Source organism: Tauraco erythrolophus, chromosome 17, assembly GCF_009769465.1.
Source record: "Tauraco erythrolophus isolate bTauEry1 chromosome 17, bTauEry1.pri, whole genome shotgun sequence".
NCBI classification, from domain to species: Eukaryota; Metazoa; Chordata; class Aves; order Musophagiformes; family Musophagidae; genus Tauraco; species Tauraco erythrolophus.
In genome coordinates, this window is record NC_141481.1 from 18,185,675 (window position 1) to 18,211,260 (window position 25,586).

Sequence of the window (25,586 nt, forward strand, 5' to 3'; positions counted from 1 at the left end):
TACACAATCCTATATAAGGAATCACATATTCTTCGGTAACTTCAGAGCTGTATCACTCAAAGAAGGATTTTCTGGGTAACCAGTAGCAGCAAGTTATGAAAAAATTCTGGAGTTGTGTGTGGCTGAAGATCTGCAGAAGCCATTGCTTTTAAGCTGCAGCGAAAGGACAGCTTGCCGGGGGTTCCTTTCACAGTGTTTTTCTCTCTAGGACTAGTAAACCTACCTCAAGGTTAGTTTTCTTTCTGAAAGGTGCAATTTAATCAAATGTGACATTGGGCTCTGTATGCCAAATAAAAGGATGTAATTGTTTGGTCAGATCTTAGTCTGAATCTGCGAAGAGATCAGGAGAAAGTGGTTGTTTATTTTCATACCTAGGATGAGGATTGCAACATTATTGTTTGGGTTTTTTTTTTTTGTAAAATACCTTTTCAAGATTGTAGATTTTAAGTAATGTCATTCTATGTATTTTGAAAACTCTGAAGGAAAATATTTGTATTGATATAAGCTACAAGCTTCCTGGCAGGGAGAAACTCATCGAAAAGCAGATTTGGCTGGCAGATCTTCCAGTGCTGTATTTCAGGAAATGATCTGGTAGTAATGAGTTTAGATACAGAGTTCGAAGTGCTGTGTACAAGTGATGAATTTTCCTTACTTGTGCATTTATATGTTTAATTGGAAGTTGGTACCGGTAGTAGGATTGGCACCAAAATCTTACAGATTCAAAATATCACTAACTGTGTGAAAATAGATGTAATATGCTGAATTTCTGCATAAGAATTCAGAGCAATCTTTTCTCGTAACTGTATTGCCCTAATTAATTTGAACAGTGCATGTTTTCAACTTCGTTTTAGTTGAAACAGCCACATGGCAGTGCGTGTTGCAGTAGAAGTTTTAGATTAAAGAGCAGGAACTTCTGAAGTGAACTTCAGAAAACAGTAAAACCGTTTTTTATGTCTACCAAGAGAATAACCAGTTGTCTTATTTTTTTGTTTACTGTTGAGCTATAAAAGAACTGAATTCTGTTACTTGTTGTTTCTGCTCTGGTTATGTATGTAACATGTGCCTTTGACAAGCACATTCACGGTTTTGCTCCCTGTGGTTGTTCACTAAGAGGTGTTTTGGTGTTGGACATATATAATCTTGAGTAAATTAAATATATATATAAATTAAATATATATATAATCTTGAGCAAATTTAATAAGAGAGCAAACTAGTCTAAAGAGCAAGAACTGATACAAGGTTTCAGCTGTAGATGTAGTTCTGTTGCTTGACTCAGTGTTTTGAGGATTCTGTACTAAAGGAAAATTTGTGGTGAGAAAAAATGAAGCAAACTATTTATTTAAGGAGATTACCCAGTTGCTATTGCGAAGTGCCAGCTTTAGATACGCTTGCTGATTGTGAATTAAGTCAGCTGAAGATGTTCTCATTCCTTCGCAGTGTGTGTGTTTTAGCAAACTGCTGGTGCCGTTTGTTTCTCCGGTGACTCTCCATCGGTCTGGATCTGCCTCAGTTGTTTTAACCTGGCTCGCAGTTAATTTTCTTCTCATCCTCTGAGCTGTCCGTAGGAGGCTGCCAAGCTGACTGTCTCCTCGCAGACCGTGCCTCTGGCAAACACAAGTCGACAGCCCAAATTGCATTCCAAATAATGCTGCTTCCCAGTTTCAGGGGACTCTTAATAGTGTTACAGACTTGACCATAGTCGCTTGGTTCTCTGTTAAATAACTTGATCACCGAAACGGCATTTTTACTGAGAAGAGACGTATGTGCTTTCATAATAATACAAACAGAAGAAGGATATAAATATATAGAAACATATAGCAGTAAAACTCACTGACTAGTAGTAAAACGAAAATATCTGTAACGCAGTTTTGTTTTGAAACATGACCATGCAAAATGGTACTCCACAGATGAGTTCACGCTGATAAACTGGAGAGATTTGGTGACTTAAAGAGCTTACTTAGCACAACTGTTACTCCTGACACCCAAAATTGAGTTGTTTCCTATTTCTAGTACATGAGTGAAATTGCATTTGCAGTTGTGCAATGTCATTGAAGATCTTTCAAGTGATAAGTCACTGGCTCCTGTCTTCTGCTTGTGTTTAAGCAGGTACCTGGCTTGGGTTTGGCTCTGCTGCTGCAAGAAGCAGAGTCAGCCTTCGTGGGGGCAGACCACAACTTGGTTTCCCCTCCTTCTGCTTTCAACTCGGGCAGTTTAAAAGCCTGACTCTGTTAACTTGCAGGGGCTTATCGTCCAGCTGAAAAAAATTAAATGTTTGTGGTGTCTTTTCAGAGTAGAATCCTATGGTTACCTTCTGTGTTAACACAAACACTGAGGGTTTTGTCACTTACTCTAAATCGTATTGATTACCGGCTAGTAATTCTGCAGTTTTTGTCGTTGGAATGGGGTTTATTTCTAAGTAGAGTATCTGAAAGAAGGTTTTGAAAGTGAACCTAACAGATCCACCAGTGCTTTTGGAAGCCACAGATCAAAAGCAAAATTTCTAATGTTGTTTCAGAAGGTTTATTAAAATGAAAAAATAAACTTGTAAGTCCTTACTAACATGTGACTGAAATTTTCTATTTTTTTAGATTGTTTTGCCATACCTTCCTGCTCCTGTTCGTAGTTTGTTTTTTTTTAAATACGCTGGTTAAAAATTACTCAGATGTTGAGAAGGAGGAAGACCTGCCAGCTTAAATGTTGGTGTGTAGAAGTTACGAAATGCCTGGTTGCTTCAGTGAGAAGGAAATGTCTTTGTCGTAATAATTTTCCTAATAGATTCTGATCATGCATATAGATACTGTTGCACAGGAGCATTTCTGATGAGATGTGCTAAAAGGTCTTGTCAAAACTTCTTACTTAAAAGCTAAAGTTAATACTTGTACTTGACAATGAGCTGTGATTATGTTGAGAATCCTGCCGTTGGAAGTACATACAGAAGTGTGTCAGAACACTTGGTATTATGGTCTGAAAACTAACTGCTGGTGGTCTTTTCTTAGAAAAAAGGCAACACAGGAAACTTGGGAAATTACGTATAGCATGATATACTCTGTCAGCCTACCTAAGAAACGGGTCAGGAGCGGAGCAGCAGGGGGGGAATGTGATTCTTCATCCATGGCTTCCCCAAGTTGAAGTACAGATGGGAAAGGTTCTAGCATCAGACAAGATGTAACATTATGTTTGAAAGTTGCACTTTGGAATGTCAGAATCCCTAACTTAGCTAGGGGGTCCAAATTTCAATACAAGAGGCTACACAGGGCTGCCCAAGTCTACTTTAGCAGACAGGCTATTTTTCTCCTTTTTTAAAAAGATTAATTTTCAAACTAGAAAGTCTGTTTCAATACAAACTTTCCCCCTACATCTCAAAAAAAAAAAAAACAACCACCAAACAAAACCCCACAACCTACATCGAATAACTTAAGTCTTAGTGACACAATTGCTAATTTACTTTTCAGGGCTGAGTATAAGTAATGGCAAAATATAATAGCTTTTTCTTTTCTTCTTGTGAACGTTCAGAGGAAATACTTGTTGTTTTTTGTTCGGGAGCCTAAGTCCATTTGTGTATGGCATCAAGAGACAGTTTACTGCAGCTTTGTCCATTGGCTGTGAATGGCACAAGCTTATTTCTCCTCCCCACCCTCCTTCTTCCTGCCACCACAGTCAAGAGTATTTACTCCAGAAATTGCTGTGACCAGGGAAGGAAGTGGCACACTAAGTTTATTGTCTGTGTTTTAACTGTTTGTATGTAATCCAAACAATGCCTTTAATTTTAAGCCCAGAAATACTTGTAGAATTGAGATTTAGATCAATGAGGACTTCAGATGATTTTTGAACTCCTGATGCTACAAAACCCACCTCTAAGTAGCATCTTGCAATGTAGGTACTTACATGTTCTGAAGATGCTCGAGCCCAAAAGCGACAGTCGTGTTCTTTGGTATGTGTAGGTACAAATCTGCTTTAGGTTTGGCAAGTACGCAGTGTGCTGTGCCATAAAAGGGGTTCGGTGTAGAGCCTTTGGTTTAGAATGAGTCAGAATGAAAATACAGCACGTTAAATATAGGAACATCCTTGCCAAACATCTATGAAACAGATTTTTAGAAGAAAGTAGGTAAATAGATTATTTAGCAGTCTGAGATGCTGCTGTTACGGGGAGGAAAGGTCTTGTGTTTTCAGCATAATGCTGTCCTATCTGTATGGCGTTCTTTTTTTTTTTTTTAAGGAGATTTTTAAAAACAAACAAAAACAGGTGCCCTTTGAAACTTTTGGCAAATTGACTAAATTAAGTAACGACCTTTACAATGGGAGGATCTTTGTACCCTGGAAATGGAAAAGTGTTGGAACAGCACAAGTGGAAGATGGGATTTCACTCTTGGAATGAGCTGGGTTTGCTTCCTTAGTCTGATATTGGGCATCTTGGGTTAAGATAACGTTTCTGGATAGCACCGTGTGCAGGCTGCTTTCAGCGAGAAGCGTGTGTCGACCGGCTTAGTTTGTTCGACTGTTCAGTTTTAAGCACGGGTTTAAAGACAACCAGCAGATCTTACCTTGTTCAAAAACCTGTTGAGAAGCCAGGTAGCATCACAGGAGTTGTTAAATCTTCAAGGAGAGCATGTTTCTACAGAAAAACGGGAGGTTTCAAGGTAGCTCTTGAAGTCGGTGTGGTGTTTCAGAATAAACATATTTGGCTCTTGGAGTTATTTAAAAATTATTTCAACAGTATAAATTATTTATAGTTACATTTCTCCTTAGTTACTGTTAATGTCAGGCTGTGATATTTGTGCTGAGTGGTTGTTTTGAGTAAGCTAGATTGATTTTTCCTTCTTTTAATGTATTTATTGTAACCTGTAGTGTAAATTTGGTTTCTTGTCTATTTGAGCCTGCCTTCCCCCCTGCCCAGTTCTGGATTGAAATAGAATAATTACTTCTTTAAGAAGCACAGTCTCTCCCTTCAGTGTGTCCACTTTTCCTTTAGGATCATGTCTGTCAAGGAGAGTACATACTGTAAAGGAAGGGAACAGAATACCTCTTTTCATTATATTTTTGAGGCACCTTTCCCGTTGTTATTACTCGGTAGAGCTACTGCTGTTGCGTTTTCCCTCACCTCTGTAGAATATCATATCACACAGACTGCCTGATAACGTATCTTTGGCCAGCTTCTGGGAGATAAATAGGAAAGAATCTCTCTTAAATAGTGCTAATGGGTTTTTTTAACTGAAATAGCTTATTCCTTATAATACTGGATTTTTGGAGCGCGACGTGCTCTCATTTTACTTGACTGTCTCCAGCCAACTATAGGAATTCCAGAACTGCCAAGGTACCAGCAGATAACATCTGTAAATGCTTGTGTGGCCCGCTGGGTACACGTTGAAAGGCTAATATCTATTAGAGAGGCTAATATCTATGATACAGAAAATAAAGGAAGAGGCACGGACCTTGTCTTGAGAGTTGCTCTTAGTTTAGAAACTTGTCTGTAGCTTAGTGGTGATGAAGGGTAGGAATTGGGGGAGGACAGGGATTTTTGAGTTGAGATCCTGTGTTGTAAAATTCTGGTTGATGTGACTATAACTGTGTTTTAGTACACGCTGATTCTTCTTCTGGAAGTCACTTATAAAGGTTTTGGCCTGTAAATATACAATCGAGCATCTGTAGAGGTGTATCTTATCTGAATTTCAGCCTTTCAAAATCTTCTTAAGTGGTGTTGAATTACTGTTTGTGTCCAAACGAGATTTTCTTGATGAAACAAACCTTTAAATCATCTTTAGTTATTTTTGCAGTTCTGGTTAACTTTCTGTTATGTACTGAGATTAGTTCTTGTTTATCTGAAGAAAGCCACGTTTTCTGCTTGACACTCATAAAAGCTCTTGAAGCAATTGGAATACATTGATCAATTGCGGCTAATTATTCATTAGAGCTTTGAAGTTTTGATTTGCAGAGGTTACACTCGTTACAAAGTAAGCCTTCTGAGCGTTATTTTTGATTCGTAAGTACAACAGTGATGCTCAGGGCAGAAATTACTTTGATTCTTCCTATAGTGTATTCCATAGCATTAGCAGTCAGGCTTGTGCAGGATGTTGGAGACGTTTTCATTCTTTAGGCATATATACAGTGCAAGCATATGATTATTTTATTTTATTTTCCTAGAAAAGGTTAATTTCTAGCTAAATATATTAAAGGAGTTTCTTCTCTATATATCCAGTCATTTGTAAAGAGCGTTTTCACATGAAATTCTGTCTTCTGTATTTCAGTAGTTATGCAGGAACATTTATACTTTTTTTTTTTAGTGGTCTCGTTGCCTTGGAATACTTAAATTTGTCTTTGACCTCTGTGAAATGCTTGGAAGAGAATTTCAAATCTTATTACAAGTGTTAATAAAACACCTGGCTTCCTCTTAGTGGGGATTTTTAAAATTTTATTTCTAGTTTTACCACATCTTTCATCCTGTAATGAAGGATGAAGTAAATTACATTAGAACAACTTTCCCAGAGAAGCTGTGGCTGCCCCATCCCTGGAAGTGTTCAAGGCCAGGTTGGATGAGGCTTTGGGCAACCTGGTGTAGTGGAAGGTGTCCCTGCCCATGGCAGGGGGGTTGGAACTGGGTGATCTTTGAGGTCCCTTCCAACCCAAACCATTCTGTGATCCTATTCTTGGGCATTTGAGTGTTTTTCTTTGGGTTAGTTTACTACTGAAGAGCAAGATGTTTGAAATACTTCATGAAGCTGTCGGGGATAGGCTTTTGTTACAGCAGTTAGCTTAAAGCGGTGGGAGAGTGGAGACTTTCAGCACAAGCTGGGTTTCCTCTGAACGCTGCTAGCCAGGTCATGATTTAATTCTCAGAACTGATTCTTGAAACTTTTTTTTTTTGTTTAAGGCATTCTTGCTGTTTACTGACTTTAAAAGTGAATTTCTTAAATCGATACTTTTGTCAAACTATCAAGTCCGCAGATTGGTTTAGGTGAGGAGCTCTCACCTCAGCTGAGATAATAGGATTGCCACCATTCCTGCACTGAAACTGAATTTACTTTTTTTTTTTTGGTAACACCACTGGCTTTCTGCCATAAAATGATTAATCTTTTCCTTGCTTCTCCATCTGTCCCTCTGGCATATACATTTCAAGCACCATGGTGACTTTCTTTTGGAACATGTTACTATAGGATGAAGTAGTAATTAGTAGAAACTTACTTTTTTTTTGTCAGTAAACAGATACAAGATGATGCCAACATAGTAAAGAAAGGCTGTCTTTCCCACTTCACAAATGAGCATGAATTCCCAGTGAACCTCTCTTACCCGTCTCTGAGAGCCCTTATCGGTTAGGTGGACCTTGCTTCGAGTTCGAGATCTGTGTTTCATACCAGAGGGAGATGAGAGTCCAAAGTGCAAAGTCCTTGGCATGTGCCTGGCTGGAAAACTGCTTTTTTGTCCACCGTGTGCAAGGGAAGCGGCTGGTGGGAGTCGTGGCAATAGCATGCGGGGATTGAGGAGGAATTAACTCCATCTGGTTGGTGCCAGACCGTGGTAGCTCTGGAACTTGTGTGCGTTCAACTCATCTGGGAACCGGTGGAGAAGCGGTGGCAAAGCACAGGCCTCCCTCTCTCTGTGTGTTACTGCTCTGGAAAGCAGAAATAAGCCTTTTGACAGCAGTTCTGTCTCTTTCACTGTCGCTTTCTAACAGTATTACAGTTGTCGATCAGTCTCAATTTCTGATGTTCCTCCACTACTCAGAGCAGATCTACTCTTGCATTCACCATACTTGGTATGCTTCAGTTGGTAACTTCTGACCATCTGAGACACCCGAATGCTCGATTTCCTTGTCTGGAAAGATCAAAAGGAAAAAAGTTAAAATTATTTAAGCCCAGCAAGCTGAGACATTTGGTAGCAAAAACATTTCAGTGGATGGGAAGAGAAAAGGAGAACAAAATGCTGAGCTTTTTAACCAAGTTGTGTGTTGAAAGCCCAGATTTGAAGTAGGTGTAGTGATTTGATGACAAGGGATTTGAACGCTTAACCCAATAATGAAGTATTAAGTGAGTGGTTTTGTTGAGGCCCATAAAAGAGGAAAGTAAGGAGTGGAGGGGACTGCGTGGCTCGGTGGCAGCAGGTGCAGAAGAAGTTCTGAATCCTCCCCGTCCTGTAGTGTCGTGACAGTGATAGCTCAGAGGCAGGAGCAGTACACCATTTCTGTACACCCAATCGTTCTGTTCATGCCAAACCCAAAGGACACTTCTTGGGTCTGTGGGTCATAGTGGGAAGTGCAGAATTTCCATTTCATGCCAACTTGCAGAAGAAAAGTGTCCCTAACATATCAGTGATGTAATAGGGGATTTTGGATGAAGCATGTGAGATGCTGAGTAGCAACGGCTCTGGAAGAGTTGGATTATTTATGCACAGTTGCTCTGTCAACCTGAGGCTATTGGTTATGGTATAACCTTAAGTTACAGCTCAGGCCTTGAGAAAACTGAATCGTAGTTTATAGATAGGTTTTGAAAGGTGGGAGTAGTTATTGTCTCCTCAGCCTTTAGCATGTAATTCCACACTGGGTTGTTTCAGTGATACAACAGGAGGAAGTAAGGGGAATTTCCTTCCTTGCAAATACAAGGGATTTAGAGGAAAGCAGTAGTGAGTGACAAAGATGCCTTGCTAGAGCAATTTGTCCTGTTGAACAGGCCAGCTCTCACGTATGCAACTCTTCAACACTGCTGTTAGTTTGTGAAGATATGGCCTTTTATCAAAACAGATCATATGAGATGCCTCTGCTCACTCCCCTTAATTATGGCATGCATATTCTGTTCTCTGAAATAATTTAAATTATTAATCTGAGGTTTACAGTTAAATGGATTTTTAGCATTTGTACCGTAAGCCCAGAATATTATAAGGATAGTGGTGACTCACTGAAAGGGTGTCTTTGTGTCGTCCGCCTGTAACTATTTTGTCAGATCCAGAGGTATGGGATCAGTTTGGTGGCGAAAAAACTCTCTGACCTTCCCATTTCTCTGTTGCCACAACAGGTCTGGGAGTAGCATAACTGATAAGAGTGGCTGTGTATCCTCATAGTGCCGCTGCAGAGGCCATAGTTCTTCGCGGCTCCCCTCCCCAAGGGTCTTGTAAACCATTTCCTACCGTGTTTTCAGCTCCCTCCCATGTCCTCAGATAATCTTTCTGATGTGCTGACAGGACAAAACTGGCAGTGACGGTGGCTCACCGAGAGCCCGGCGTACGCTGTCTGCTGCTCAGCGCGGTGGGTAACGGCAGAGGTCTTTGTGCCTTTTCTTCTTGGAGGTGTTAATCTGAGTGTCATAATCTGCCTGTCCAGCCTTCCACTCAGCAATTTTAGGAATTTAATTACCTGTGAGACCTTTAACAAAAACAGGTCAAATTGAGCAGTGATTTCCAAAGCGATTAGAGAAAACCTGAGGAAGGGGGAGGGACACTGGTGGTCACAGTGCTTTAGGACACCTGGCTAACAACGTAACTGGTTTTGTGATCCTGCAATCAACGTCTGTCTGAAGAGGCAACTTAATTGCTGCTGGATTGAGGGAATGAATGAAATTCTGCCTTGCAGTCCACCCTGTCTCTGGTCTGGTGTGGTTAGAAGAGCAGTCATCTGAAGCTGCACTGAGCCATGCTCAGGCTGATACGGTTCTGTGATGCAGAGAAGGATACGAAGGTTTGATGCTGGTTTTGGCTTCTGCACTGCACCTCTGCTTTCCTGGACTTTGATACGTGTCTCTGGGTTCGGTTAATGGACTTGGCAGCTTGGTCAAGGTCTTAGATCATTTTAGCTTCCTGAGATAACTTTTTCTTCTCACCTTTCTGTGTTGTCTCTAGACAAGCAGAAGGGAACTTCTAATTCCGTTTCTATTTTCAGGTTCCATTTTATAAAGAATTAAGCATATAAAAATGACAGTGATACCAAGTCAGACATGATACCTCTGGTTATAGGCCTTGTGGCTTTGTGAATTTATTCCTGTTGGTGAGTAGAAGCACACACTGTTTAGATAAAAGATCATATTAATCTTAAGAATTTCAGTGGTATTTGGTCACTTACATTTTATTTTCTAATTTTTGCTCTGAAGCTATAGAGCTTCAGCTCTTACCTGTTGATATGTCTTTACTAAATAGAAAGTAGTTGTGTTATTAGCGTTCTATTCCCCAAATCCATACTTTAGGATCACTTTAGTCCTTACCTTAATAAGATAAGCAAATTAATAAGCTTAAATAGTACACTTAATAAATTAGGCTATTAGATTGCGATTAGACTCTCCGCTGTAGCCATGCCTTTTAATCCTTTGAATAGTTCTTGAGGCCTCTCTGAACCCTGTCATTTTCACGTATCCTTCAGGAAGAACTGATACAGCGTGATCATTGTTAGCACAGTTGCACTCACATCAAGCCAAACGCATAAAGGTGTTGCTTTACACTTAACCAGTCTTCTTTTCATGCCTCCTGTTGCCACCCTGAGAGCTCAGATTTGTTGTTCAGGCGCTTTGCAGATTCACAGCTTTCCAAGTCCAGCCAGGCTTGTCTAGCTTGCTTCCTTTCTTTCTAGGACTGTTTTCTAATTAAAAATCTGGTAGGTACTCAATTGAATATTAACGATAACTATTTTTAGTTTACAGGATTGGATCATAATCAGATTACTTCAGCCAGGCTTATTTTCCACTGAACCCGTGCTGCTTTGAGTTCTTTGATTCTCATGCGAACCTTTCAGTATTTTTTTCTACTGTCAGGCTAGTCCACATCTGGTGGTATTGTTTTCTTTTTAAATACTTGGCCAGAATAACCTTCTTCCATTTTTGTACAGAAGTGAGCAGTTCAAAACTTAATGAAAATCAACATTTTAACTTAGAGATAAATCATTTTCTTTTCTGGACTAATCTGTCTGGACCAACTAATTTTAAAAAAAAATTATAGCATTAACTTTTTATAAGCAGCAGGGGTGGAAGATACGAAACCAGGAATGTTGTCAGACGTAGGTGCTGCTCCTTGGCATGTGCCTGCAAGTGAGGATGCTGTCTGTCTTGCAGGAAAAGTGATAGTAAAAGGTTTGGCAGGACAGACTGAGTTCACTAAGTTTGGAAAACCTGGAGTGAAAGGTGGGTTGAGGCAACAGAGGAGAGCAGAGTTTCCCAAAGGAAAATGGGTAGCAAGGAGCAGAACTGCGTACAGTTCTGTGGTTTATGACAACATATTGGAGGGAAAGCCAAAAAAGGAATTGTGAATAGGAAATTATGTGCTTGTAACAGTGAAATGGTTTTTGCAACATGTTGTATTGGTTGCGTGTCCTGGGAGCCCCGGAGGAATATGTGGTGATGAAGTAACTCTGTTTGAATGAGAGAACTGGCTATAGTGGTAGAGGTGAAGGGACAGTTAATAAAAACTTAGAATAGCAGGAAAGGACAGGATTTATTTATGGCCCGGACACTTTGTGTACAAAGAGGGAGTAGCTGCTTGAGCTAGGCTAGAGGAAGAAGTACTGTGGTATGTCAGCAGAGGTAAAGAAGGGAGGAAAAGAGTAAGCTTTAAAAATAGAAGAAATGACACAGTGTGAAGATGCAGTCTGGTCCTAAGGTGTCTTTTGAATTAGACTGGTGAACTTCTCGTTTCTGTTGTATCAACTCTTGAGTTGCACCATCAGATGAGGCATATAGATTAGATCACAGACTTGATCTGTAGTATCTGTGAAACTCCAGGAACTAGAGGGAACTGAATTGCTGTTCTGCTCTGAAAATAACTAAAAAAAAAACAAAACAAAGAGAAGGACCTCCCACACCTGCTGCTCAAAACACCACAATGCGAGATGTCTTGTGTAGTCCAAGTCAGCTAAACAAAGGTTTTGAGGCTGTTTTTTTTCCAGCTTGGAAGTTTGTATGTTCCTTGGTTTGTGAGTAGAGCAAAATACCCTATTTCCTATCCACACTCAGTAATAGATTCCAGTATCTTAGAGAGTTGCCATAGTGATAAAAAAGGGAACAGAATCTGCTTGCCTTTCTGGGATAGCAGAATTATTAAATTAAATGCATCTTTTCCATTAAAGGAGAGTACCATTATCATATTTCTGAGAAGAACTGTTTTAGAGTAGAAATAATGTGTTTAAGCTTGTGTCCCGCATTAATCATGTTACTTCTTCAGGCACTTCTAGCCTTGACTTGCAGTTCCGTGCCGGGGTGGTTTATAGCACCCCTGCATCTCCCCCACTGCAGCGGATGAAACAGTCTGTAGAAACCACTTTGCTTGGGAGAAAGTCTGCAGTACTCCATCAGAAGTCGCTGCAGTTGTGACCGCAAAGATCCAGGCGAGAAGCAAGTCGCACAAAATTGTAATTCAAACACGAGTATAAAACGTGAGTTGGCAGAGGGTGAGGCGGGATGGAGCGCAGGGAACGTGGCCTGCGGAAAATGGTGGTGGCATCAGGTAGAGACAGGAGATGAACTGACAGTTGAAGGAACTGAGAGAGAGGAAGAGAAGACAACAGGAGAGAGAAGGTCCTTAAGCTTCTAACAAAATGCGAGTGAACTGCGACACAACCCAGGTTTTCAGAGAGAAGCTTGCTCTCTGCTTTTGTTGTAGTGGAAGACCACCAGCTACCACGCCTTGAGTAGCCCTGTGGTACACATCCGTGCCCGTTTGTTGCAGGTGGAAAAAGAAACAACTCGCCCTGGATTGCTTTTTTTCTTTCATTCCTTTCAGGAAAGTAAATTTAACAAACTTCAAGCAAAATACAAGTCTTTGTCATGGCTCGAGCCCCACGTGAAAACGACCATTCTTACCAGGTTGCAAACTCCCATGTTCTTACTGGTTTATCTTCTTTGATGACTTGGAATTACCTAATAATCTTCCCCTGAGCTACCTAATTTGCGATCAGAGTCCTGTTTCAGAAATACAAACCCAAAGGTCTTCTGAGTTTCTGCCTTCCCCCACCTGCCCCCTCATTTCACATAGGAAAAAACCCGGAGGCAGAGCAGGAGCTGCAGCGTTTCAGCCTTCTGACTCGGTCGCTTCGGAGCTGCAGGTTTCAGTTTGCAGAATGAATAAGCAGCGTAAAATCTTTACTACCTATAGACTCAATCATCTGATTATATTTGCCAGTTGTTTTTTGAGATTTCAATTAACAGTGGTTTAGCTGCTCTCTGTTCTTCCGCCTCCCATTTGGTGCCTTCCTGCCGGTGTGGAGCTGACAGTGGTTTGCTTTGCTGGAGTCCCTACCTGACTGCGTTTGCTGGAGCTGGTTGCTGCTGGAACAAAAGCCGAGCTTCTCCTCCTTTTACCAGTAAGGATTCGGAAACGCTGCTCATCTCAGTGCTGTTTGGCAGCAGGTTGTTCTGCCACTAAAACTCCTCGTCAATCCCAGCCTTGGTCGACAACTGTTATAAATAGATAAGTGTTCGTTGGGCACTTCTAGTCTCTGGGAATCACAGTCCTCGTAGTAAGATTAACTCCTCTGAGATGAAATGAGTTTAAAAAAACCTGAAATTACCAACATCTGTGAGCTTTAATAAACTCATCTTGTGTATGGTCCCTCCTGATTTTTGTCTCCATCTTTACTTCAGGGATTGCCACATGAGATATTTCCACCATTTTTTTTTTTTTTTTTTTTCCCAAGATGGACTTCAAACAGGGAAAAAAATCTTTGGCAGTTAGTTTGTTTCAGTGGCAGCAATTTACAAAAATGAAGTGTAGGTTAAAGGGCATGTCTAATGTTTTACAATGTTATCAAACTATCTGCTCTTTTTTAAAAAAGTTGTAGGCTGATGTAACTCTTTAGCCTGAGGTTCCTTTTACTTATTGAAGAACAGCTTTAGACATTGAAATAGTGCATGGCAGAGGGCAGGTTTTAAACAAATACAAGTTTTCCAATGGAAGCTTCTCTGCTTCCAGTGTGATTTCAAAGAACAGCAAGACATTTCTTAGAATTTCTATCGAGTATCTATTACTTAATGACCAGCTAGAAAAGGAAAAATTATCCTCATCATATTAAGCACTCAGTTTGGAAGACTTGAAAGGTTGTTTTGTTGTTGTACTGACTTACATGTTTAATAACAAGATCTATTGAAAAGGAAATCGCAAAACATGATAAACCAACCCTATGGTACCTGTAAGGATTGCAGTTCCTTGGCACTTTTGGGATATTTAGTCGTTCAGAGTTTTAACAAACTTAACATGAGTTTTTCTGTTCTTTGTCTTTTGAGACCAAAATATTTGTAATATTTTTCCTAAAAATCTATTTTAAAACATTTTCCCTTTAATTAAAAAAAGTTAATCTTTCTTGATAACGTGATGAAGAACACCTCTCTCTTTCTTTTGCAGCAAGAACTTAAATTTGGTGTAAAATTTGCTTAGCTTTCTCACTGCCTAAGGAAAAAATCTCTCTCCTGCTTTTTTGACAATTCGGCCGTGTTTTAAGATTCTGCCAGAGGCTTGTGACATTACGCTGGGCAAGTTCAGCACAACCGCATTAGGCAGCTTCGTTGTCGGCGCCGAGTCCTTTCCGTCTCCTCCGCGGTGGCTGAGTGTGCTCCAGCCTTCAGCTGCGAGGTCTGTGGGGGGCTTCGCTTGTGCCGTCTCTGCAGGCTGGTGTGGGCCAAGTTGGGCCATGGAAGTAGTGGAAATAAGTTCTCGTGTGTGCAGCGTTTCTCTCTCCCAGTTTGGGCTCACCACTGTGCTTTGCCAGTGGTGGTGGTGGTGGCTTGCAGGAAGTCGTGGCGTAGCGGTGATTGCCAGAACAGTCAATTTAATTACTCAATTAAAATAAAACTCTACCAAACTTGCAAGCAAGTTCAAAGAAGACTAGAAGGGGCCGAGTCCTGCAGACAACCAAAGTTTGTAGTTGGGAATTGAGACACAAGGGAAAACTGAATAACAGCCAAACAGCTAATGTTCCTCTTTCTGGCCTCTGAAAGGTTTAAATAGTTGGTCACAAGCTGCTTTCTCAGAATCTCACTTCTAGTTTCAGGTATCTTCTCCATTGTTAATCTGATAGGCCATCATAGTGTTAATGAATAGCTGTAGATATCAGATGATGCTTTCTCATACCTTCTCTGAAATAGTGGGTTAAGATGAGTCAGTAAGTGTATTAAATACTTCATTATTAATTTTTCAGGGAAAAGCTGCCAAAATCTGTGTTGTAATAAATAGTAATTAAAAAATACTTTATTTGAACATACGGTCCTACAAAACAAACACAGAAATACAGAAAAAAATCCCTGATGTATGTGCAATGTGGTAGTAGTCCATACTGCTTGTCTTTAAAGGCAGTCTTTGTTACTAAGCTTTCGATGCTGTTAAGCCATTGGGGTTTTTTGGTCTTACATGCTACTTGAATTATTCAGCTTTACTCGGGAGCACAGCACACACATTGTAACCTCTTACATTGCCAACTGACAGCTTTTCTTTTTTAATGTATATATAGTAGGTCAGATTCTTCTGTAAAGATATAAGATTTGTGGAAAAAGGCCGGAATCTGGCCCCAGTCCCTCCGCAGGATGCGGGTTAAGGGGGTGTTTCCTAACGTAAAGCTGCTCTGAGCGCGGCTGGGCCCGCTGTCTGAAACCCGAGTGTACAAAGTACGCTGGCAAAGAGGACGAGGCACAGTCAAATTGTGTTTATTGGACTCTGCCCCAACAATTTACTGCTCTTAACCAGTGCTTCATCAACTGGTCGTTCAGTCCAATTCCTGTAAGCGTGAAAAAGCAACCACTGAGCAATTCCCTGTTATGAGGCTGTTTCGCTGATAAGCTGATGCGTGTGGTCCCTCTCCCAGCCATGGGAATAGTCCTCCTGAATCTCTGCTGGTAAGGGAGGTGAAAAGACCAGGACCATGGAAAACCAGTGCGTTGTGTAAGGAAGGGCTGGAGAGGTCAAAGGAAGGGGAAAATAGGATTTAATATTTCAAATAAAGACTCACTCAGCGGTTGGATTTATATTTAAGACATTCTGACAGGTGATAAAGTTGGCTAGAAATCCTCCCAGTGTGGGGCAGGGGGGGAGCACAGACATGATCTGTCAACTTTTATTTCCTCTTTATTTGGAGGAGGGAAGGAGGGTCCTAATCTTAGTCATCCTCTTTGAAAGAAGTTAATTCCTGCTAAAATGTCTTTTCAGGACCTTTTGTCCCGTGTAATATTAACTGGCTCAAGTAATAGAGATTTCACCACGTCTCTTGGGAGGCTGTTCTTCAGGCGAAATGGCTCTTTGGATGGACAGTGTCCTCTTTACTCATTCAGGGGGAGTCCTGTTTCTGCTTGCTATTCTTGAGGAGTTTTGGGGGTGCCATTTGTCAGGGATGTCACCTCTAGATAGATATCCTTTTGTTCAGACGTCGTTCCTCAAGCAGCAAAACAGAAGTCGATGAGCATTTGCTAGATGCCTCTGTCCCCCTCCCTTCCCATCTAGTCTATGGACAAAGTCATGCTTTGTGCACAGAATACGTAAAGTTTTAGAGTGTTTGAGGTTGATTTGATTTTCAAAAGTTTTTGCAGAGTTGGAAAAAAGTAATTTCTGTTAATGCAGGTTGGGAAGGATAATCTTGTTTTCTCCTTTGCATTTGCACAGTGATTTTGTACGTTGAGCTGCAAGACTTCAGGCACACACAGCTGTGTAAATGAGTAAAATACTTTTTAAAAAAAATTAATTTAAATTTGATTAAAGTTGTGAAATTGAAAATTTAATATCGATCAATTTAAACTGGAATTTGGCCTCTGTGAATGCAAAGATGGATATTTGACATGTGTTTTCTTTTTTTTTAACGTCCCTTTGGAATCAAGGAGATTATAATAATTTTGTTCATTCTTTTCCAGATGGGAATGACAGGTAACACTGGTCCCTTTGGGCAGCCTTTCAGTCAAACTGGAGGGCAGCAGATGGGAGCTACAGGAGTGAATCCTCAGTTACCAAACAAGCCAGGCATGGCGAATAGTTTGTCTCCTTTTCCTGCCGACATCAAGAGTACTCCTGTCACCAGTGTGCCAAATATGGTGAGTTGTGCCTCCCTGTTTCCCTTTTTTCTTATGTCTCGAGAGCGGATTCTAAATTCTTGGATGATGTAGCTTTTGCAGCGTTGCTGGACTCCTTCTCCACGGTCATTTACACATCAGAGTTGCCCCATGGTTCCTCGCTACCACTCCGCAGTGCGAGTAGAAAGTTTGTGTAGGTTTTATGCAGTAACATTTAGTTCCAAACCAGATGAAATGTCTTCTCTGTGAGTGCTGTTTGTAGGTTTAAATTCCTAAATGAATTAGAATGTGTTGGATACATCATCAACTTCCCGAGACTAAATAGTACCTTTCGTATCCTTTGAATCTAACGCGGTAAACGCACCACGTGCTTCTCGGTTTATATTGTGCGTGACTTGCAGCTCACAAGCTTATGAGAATAGTTTTTATTAGGGTACCTTGCCCGAGTTTGTAGTATTCTGTTTACTAGAGTTTTCTTTATAAAGTGAAATTAAATATTCCCATTTGTCTCAGTATGTCTGCGTATTAATCAGACTGCTTATGTTGTTTCTATGGAAACTCCAGCTTGTTGCGTTTTATATTCTTGTACATGATAGCAGTTACTATAGAAACTTGTAAAACCTTCCATAAGATGCAAATTGCTTATTTTTTAATTTAACTAGAAAACCAGCCATTTTTTGGCACAAGCAATGCTTGTCCTTTCATCAGTGAGTTTGCTACCTGCCTGTCACTAATAAGACCATATATGAGAGGGACAGGATGTAATAAACTTCCTCTTTTCTCCTGATTTTAGAGGATAACTTCCTAATTTTACTTTAGTTACACTGCGAAATCTTTGTTTAATATCATCTGTCATTTACTGCTTATGATTATGGAAAGGAGCTGCTGACTAGGACTAAGACCATGTTCAGAATGTCACTTGCACTCGTGCAGAATATTTGTAAAAGACAATTTACTGCATGACTCTTCAAATTTTGTTTTTAAAACACTTGAAGTTTGGATCAGGTGTGAAGCAAATTAATTATTGCTCTGATTCTGCAGAGAACCTGCAAATCTGCCCAAAGTGGGACTGGATGATTCTGAAGCCTAATTTTGTGCTCATTTAAATGTCAGGTTTTGGGAAGCCTAGATCTTAACGTACTCGCTTGCTAGTATAGGATGTAATGGCAGATATTCAGATGGAAATAAAAAAGCATTTGCCATCAAGGCTTGTCTAGTGGTTGGGAGGAAGTAAAAGAAAACTTTGTTTCCTGTCTGTCTTGTCCAAAACATAGAGGAAAGTAAGGGAAACTTACTTTCCCAGTACTATCGATTGCAGTTTCTTTAAAATGTCAAGAATATCAGTTGTCTTTTGAAAGACCAATCAAAACCATCTTTCTTTGTTTCTCTGGTGTCAAAAGCTTCATATGTCCAATATATCTTTACTCCCTCAAGCCAATACAGAGAGTAACAGCCATGTCAGCCCATACATCTCTGTACTGTTGAGCCAAAAGGTCTCAAACCTGCTTACGGGTCGTGCGGTGCCTAGAGTTTGATTGTGGTCCTGATGGGGGTGCAACGTTCATCTTCAAAAACGGAAGTTTCCATCTAAACATTTATATGGCAAAACCAAGAATTTAAAAGGAAACGTCAGACTTGCTGAATTTTAACCTTTACTTGGCAGCAGTGCTTAAGGCAGTGTAATTATTTGGTAATGGTACATACATGGCCATATGCTACTCCTTCCACAGGGACTTTGCTTTATTCAGTGTACAATATGAACAGTGCCCTCCGAAAGAGCATACAGTCAACATTTTGTTCTGGTTTTGATGCTCACTCTGTAGCTGTGGGCCTTGTTTACTGTATGTAGTAATATATTTCATTCAGCCAGTCTTTTCCAAGTAGCCTTTTCTGTGGCAGTTGTTGCTGGAGCAGGAATATGCTTTGGATTACGTAATTTTCACAGTGCCTCTCTGAGTTTTGAACGTGAGGCTGAGAGGCACAGAGAGAGTAAGACTGGAAGAATCTGCTGCCTCTGAACCTGAGGTTTGTAGGCTCTGGCTTGCTAAAGCCATCCTCGTTTCATACGTGAAGACATTATCTAAGGATAAAATGACATTGACATCGGTTAGCCGTGTGCTCCTGTAACTCATGGAAGCGATGCCTGTGTCTCACCTTGGGCAACTAAAATACCACCCAAATGGCACTTGTGAGAAGTTGCTTGTGACGGAGGCAGCTCCCCAGGGCTGTCGCGGTGTTCGAACTCTTACGCCACGCTTTTTTGCTGCAGTCCCTTTGCCGTTTGCTGTGTCCCATGATGCTTTGGGACCCTAGAGATGGCGGTTGGATTTAATGTGTTTGGCCTGGTGTGTGATCTGCTGGAGACATGGTCTGTCTTACTCCCTAACGGAGACAGGAGTGGAGTGGAAAAGGGTATAGCGTTATGGTACCGTCTGTCAGAAACGAACCCACGGAGGACCAGTTCAGACTCCATCTGCTACGGCGAGTGAAAGACCAACTACATTTTTTTAAAGACTTCCAGGATTTTTTGTGAGATGGTTGGAACCACATATCTCGCTGAACCAGCCTCTCACTGTCCTATCCTCATGGTAAAGGACCCCCAAAAGTACTGTTCCATGTGATACAAACCCACGTGAACGGAAGCATTGGTTACATGTAGCACGTCTGAGCCAGGAAACCAGATTGCAGCATGATGTTAAATGCCTTGGTTGCCACTGAGAATATCTAAACAAGAGAAGAGGGCATAGAGAGGTGCAGCCCTTGTCTCAAGACCCCTTGGTCCTGAAAAGTGAGACGTTTTTTAAATACTCCTTTCGGTCTTTTGCCTTTCTCTGTAACTTTACGTGTACACTGCAAACGTGAAGCAAAAGATGAGTATGCTTCTTAACCCACATTATTCTAAACATCACTTTGTGTGGCACCTCTGTCCCAAACGCTAACCAGGAGTTTTCCCACTGCCAGGCATAGCCGTCACACTGGCAGCCAGGATAAACCTCTGCTGCAGCTGTGGATTTTTTTTTTTTTTTTTTTTTTTTTTAATCCAAATTCAGGCTACCACTCTCCTATGAACAACATGCTCTCTCTCCCCCTGCCCCGTCTCCCAAGTGAGGTGGTTCTCGGAAGCGTTAGTTCATTGCATCTTCCAGCCCTTGTTCCAAGCATGACCTTACACTAGACCCCAAGAAGCACATTTGGTTTAATCTCTTTAATTCGGAAAGAAGTAACAAACCTTATGGTATTAAAATGATTAAAAGGTCAGCATTAAGGTATTAATTTTGAGTGCCAGCCGGATGGATCGATTTTTTTGTTTGTTTTGTTTTGTTTTCTTAACTGTGGATCCGAACAGCGTATTAGCTATTGCTTTGTGTGACTGTTATGGAATACAATGTTTTCCTTACAGAATAGGCAGCTTCAAATCTTGAGTGACTGACTTGTTTCCAAAAGAAAGACGTTGCTTCTGACATCGTTGGAAGTTTCGGTGACACACCGAAATCCAGCGTCACTTAAATTGTTGGGTGCAGGATTGGCGATGCTCCGCTGCGGTGAGCTCGGACAAAATCTCCGGGCTGTGGAAGCGAGCGGTGCCCTGGCACTCAGCGCAGCGTGCAGCCTGCACGGAACCGGGCAGCCTCGTTTCCGGAGTATTGCAGGGATGTGCTGTCAGTGGGGAAAACCCTGCTAGACTTTTCCATCAAACTTGCTGAAGCTTTGCAGTGTCTGCAGTGCTACATGCTCCAAGGGTGGTGACGGATGGTTTATTCGTGGGCATACCAGTAAATCTAGTATTTCTGCATGGGTCAGGAGTACGATGTGTGAAGTTTGGCTTCCAGACACCAGCTTGGTTTCACAGTTATCCTTATGACCAGCAGATGGAGTTGAGAGAATATCACTTTCTGGAAGTGAAGGAAAACGTTTCTCTTCGGTTGTCTTGACTTGGAATTGGAGCAGCACATCTTCTCTATTGTTTTTTTCCCAATCTCTTATTAAACTACATCTCTGGTTTTCTGTTGCTTTCTTCCTTGTTTCTCTGTTTCTTTTTATGTCCTTTGTGTTTTTTTATTAACAGATTTTGATCAGAAGAGAGGAAAACAATGACTAGGGGATGAGGGTGTCTTAGGTGTGCCTTGCTGTGGACCTCCTAGAGGGAGGAAGAACACTTTTAAACTGGGAGGCCAGGTTTAATTAGAACAAGTAGAACTGTAGCTACTTAAAACAGATAACTTGTATTTTATTCTAGAGACCAGAAATAAAAGACTTTGAGAAATCTCTATTGTGTCTTTACAGTGAGGAAGGCTTGCTTGCTTAGCCGCCTTCTCTCTCTCTGCGGGAGAGGTCTGTGACTGTCACCCCAGAGGCACGCTGTGTGTCTGCTTGCTGCTCTCATCAGCAGCCTCCCAGTCTCTGGTGGGCTTGCTGTTTGCTGTGCTCACCTTCCCTGTGCCTGCCCTGACCTGCACTCCAAAAATTTCTCTTTCCCAGGCATGCTCACTCCTCTTAAGAAAATCCCACCTGATTTGAAGTGGAGCAGCGGCCTAGAAAACATCTGGGAAAAGCTCTTGTCCATATTGCTTTGCCTCTAGTCTTCTGAAGAAAGAGGTCTTAATGAGCTGGAAAGAAATCTAACAGATACTGTTCAGTGCCAAAGAAACTGTGTTATTGTGTCGGGAGCAGAGTAGGCATCTCTGTTCTTTTGGTGCTGGAGTTCATCCTGGGAATGTGTATTGCTTTGAATGGTGGAACATTTTAGGGTTTTGCACCATCCGTAAATAACGGTGCCAGGCTGGCAAAAACGAGCTGAAAGGAGGATGTGCTCTTTCCCAGAACTCTGGCTCGTTTTCCACTCTGCCATCTCCCAAATATGTATATACATGGTAGAAAATATCCCTTGCCATTTCGACTCTGTTCCAGCAGTTGAGGTGAAGTATTCCACAGCCCACACTGGCAGCATGGCTTTCCTTCACTTACAGACTTCTCGTTTGTCTCTTATCCACAGATTTGCTATTTGAGTTTTTTAATGTTGATCGTTCCTCAGTCTGTTCTATCACCCGGTAAATCCTATATAAACCTCTCAAAATTTTGTTCAGATGATTTTCTGGATGTGAGAGCTAGACTCTGTCCGCAGATTCCTGTGTCAAGTTTTATCCCTTTTTGTTGCTTTAAAACACTTCTTTTATGTGTATTTCTTGGCATTGCTGGTCCTTCGAATCAGAAAGATGACGAGGTAATACTCCAAAAGTGTATCCTTAAGAAAGACTCTGATCCAGCCTTGATTCCCAGGAAAGTCAACTACATAATATTGAGGCATTTGCTCGTCTTAGAAGAAAACTCTCTTAGCAATTAAAAGCCAAGTGCACTGAGGACACTTTCTAGAACCAACTATTCAAATTCCTCCTATGGCATGACCACAGGAGCCTTGTTGCCTTTTGTAGTTGCCACGGACTTGCGAGGCTCACTCCACTTCTACTCGGTAGTGGTAGGTGAAAGTTGGAAGATGAAAATCTTTCTCTTCACTCTTGATGTGAAAACTCTACCTGTAGCCCTGTCAATGCCAAAGCTTTGAAGTAAATCTTGGGCTCTGAACATGTTCTTCATGTTAAGACCGTGCATCATGTTGACGTTGTATGCAGGAGCTGAGAGTACCACCTTCCCTCTCTTCCCATTTGCTAGCCGCGTTGAAAGCTCTCAGATGGGTGCTACTAACAGGCTAACATAACTTTTTGTCACCTGAGTTAATCTCCTTCCAGAGGTCACAACCGATTTCTGAGGCTGTATCCAGTTCAGAAAGCCTTTTTCCCCTCTCTCAAGTCTTCTGCCCACCATACAGACTCAGATTCTGATTCCTTCTGCTCCTCGGATGAGAAGATGCAGCACTATAGGGTTATTGGGCACAAATGCAAGCGCTTGTGCTTGTGGTACTTCCACTCGAGTTGGCCTGTTCTGCGTGTGCATGGACCTCTGGAGCCAAAGCAGACCTTCACATTCCTGCTGTCAGAAACATTCTTCCCGTTTGGATAGGACCAGGCTGTTCAGACCATGCCTACTCACCATAACCGGTGGAACCAGAGAAACTGCTATCCACGTGGAGAATATCAGAGTGAACTGCAAGAAGTGTAAGCTGGTTCTGTGTTGCTTTCACAGTGAAGCTCTGGTAGCTACTGAAGAACCCAGGCTGAAGGAAGAGAAGAAGAACCCAGGTGAAGGCTGAGAACCGCCTCCTTCCTTGATGCCGTTGCCGTTGCTGCTACTTGAGCTCTCCGTGCGGTTTTGTGACAGAACAGGGATTCCTGGGTTGTGCAGAGCTGCTTCAACACTTGTTGGAGCATTCTTGCAATTCCTGTTTGCAGGAAGGACTTCTTCCAATCTTAACATAAATGTGTGGGGTATGTGATTGGAGTTGATCACGCTGTGAATACTTTAGTTCAGATAGAATCATTGCTAATTAGAAGTGTCCTTCTAGATTTACACTTCATGCCCACTATCCCTTTGCTGAAAGGGACCCCCAAGATCACACTTTAAGCCTATGATGGAAGGGGAACTGAAGAGGTTTGGGTCTGTTTCACCTTGAGTACTCCTGCACGAGTGAAGGTGAGATGCCACCTTGCTCTCTGCAGATACTGTGAGGGTTGAATTTTTTAAGTCTTAATTGGTAGACTTAATTATGGATGTGCCCATAATGTAAATGCACATGTAGATGACGTTAAAAATTTCTCGTCCCTAGTAAGTAACATCCCTTTTCTAGTCCAAGATGTCAACAGACTGAGAAACCCCAAGTATAAAGTGCTACCTGCCTTGTGGTTAGGGAAGGTCTATAAAACAAACAAATATATCAAAACAGTAATCCTTTGTGGCAGTGGATCCTTAATTATCTCAGTAAGGTCCACGGTTAATTTCAAACCTGTCCTAAAGAACTGAAATGTAATTTTTAAATGCAGGATTTGTCCTAATGTGGTGATTCCAGCAAGTGGCATTCTGTTATCAGGGAGAAGGAAAGAAAGAAAAAGAAAGTACGAAAGAGGAAATGGATTTTAAAAATGTAAGAATGCTGTATGGAAGCTGGGCTGACACTTGAGTTCTGTATCAGGTTGTTTACCTGTTGAAAGATTGCCGGTGCTACTGAAATGGGTGCCTGTTTTTATAAGAAAGGTTACATAGTGTTTGATTTTTGACAGACAAGTGACTTTGAACATAAATATGTCAAAACTTAGAGGGTTACTGGTCATCTCAGTAAAGTAAAACCACCAGGCGATTTTGTGTCCCTCCAAGTCCTTGAAGAGGAGATACTGGTGCATCTGTGCTGCCCAGAAGCACGGGAAGTTTTTGCTCTTCGGAATAGGGGCAGGGCAGAACTATCTTCCTGTATGAATGAATATATAGTTTCCGTAATTTTAAATGGTATTAATAGCTGCTCTGCACTACAGAAGTGTTGTATTACTCTGTTTCTAGAAAATTAGTTAATGAAGCTGTCATCTCTGTTGGAGGTTGTAGCAGACTTCCAGCCCCTGACCTCTTTGTTCTGGTTATGGTGGAGCACAGCAATGGAGCAAGAGAAGCAAAACTCTGTTTCTTTCCTCTGTATCTGACCGTTGAAACATTTATTTTAATTGTAAGAGCAGAAGTGTCTGAATTTCCTGCTTCATCAGAAAATTGTTAGTCATTCAAGTGAAGCGAGGTGAAGCCTCCTGCTCGTTCTGGAGCGGAACGATTTCTGTGGTGGATGGAGGAGTTACGCAGCTTTGGCACGACTGCAGTGCTCGAGCGTATCTCCGGTTTTGAACCAATTCTGCAGTCCACTGTTCTTAGACAAACTAACAGGGAAGAGATCAACTTCCTCAGACAGTCTACGGTCTTGAAAGTGAGCTGGATGGTGGAAAGAACATTCATTATATTTGCGGGTTTAGGAGTTCACAATGTTGAAATAGTGACCAACGTAACTCCATAGAGCTTAGGCAATATTCCGAGTTCTATTTTTTTTTTTTTTGTGCCTACCTGCAGACACTCTCATCTGGACCGAGTCTGCTTGTTCTTCTAGCTACTGATACTCCATGATGCTGCTTTTTAGTTACTCAGTCTTCAAGAAATCCTTTTGGGTCAGGGCATCTGTGCTGATGCAGCTGTAGCCACGTCCGTTAGCTGATAGGGTAGTGACAAAAGGAAAACTTTGGCTTGGGAAACAATTCTTTGACTGGGATGAAAACATCGCTTCCAACAAGATTTTCTTTGGCATGGGCTCTGTGTTTTTCTGCAGATTGGCTGAACTAATTGTTTCCTATCTGTGACCCGCGAATTGTTTCAGCAAAACCTGTCTGCTCGTGTGGATTTGTTCACAGAAGAAATGGAAGACTTAATTTCGGCTGCATGCGCTGGGAGCATAAGCGAATGGGTTTCCCTCACCCTCTTTCGTTTTATCACTTTTTCTTGCAAGCTCAAGACAAACGGGTGCAGCAATTCCTCTATATTTAAGATGTACTATATAACCATTATCAGTGGCAGAGTCCCAGCCTCCATCAAATACCAGACGTTGTGTTTTCTACTTGATCTTGTGTGCTTCGTTCTCCAGAAGAAAAGCTAACTCTTTAAAACCTGATGTGCAGGTGGCGAAGCTGAGGACAAAGCTTGCTGCTGGAGTAGTAAGAACTTGTGCCA

General features: G+C 41.4%; 1 protein-coding gene across 8 annotated transcripts in view; it reads left to right on the forward strand.

Annotated features, from left to right (window-relative positions):
* CREBBP (CREB binding lysine acetyltransferase) overlaps positions 1–25,586 on the forward strand; it is a 95,275-nt gene that overhangs the window by 19,207 nt on the left and 50,482 nt on the right. For all 8 annotated transcript variants that reach the window (XM_086622460.1, XM_086622461.1, XM_086622464.1 and 5 more), the window contains one exon: positions 16,788–16,964. In XM_086622460.1, the coding sequence (XP_086478586.1) occupies positions 16,788–16,964 (177 nt within the window). The remainder of the gene's footprint in view (positions 1–16,787; positions 16,965–25,586) is intronic.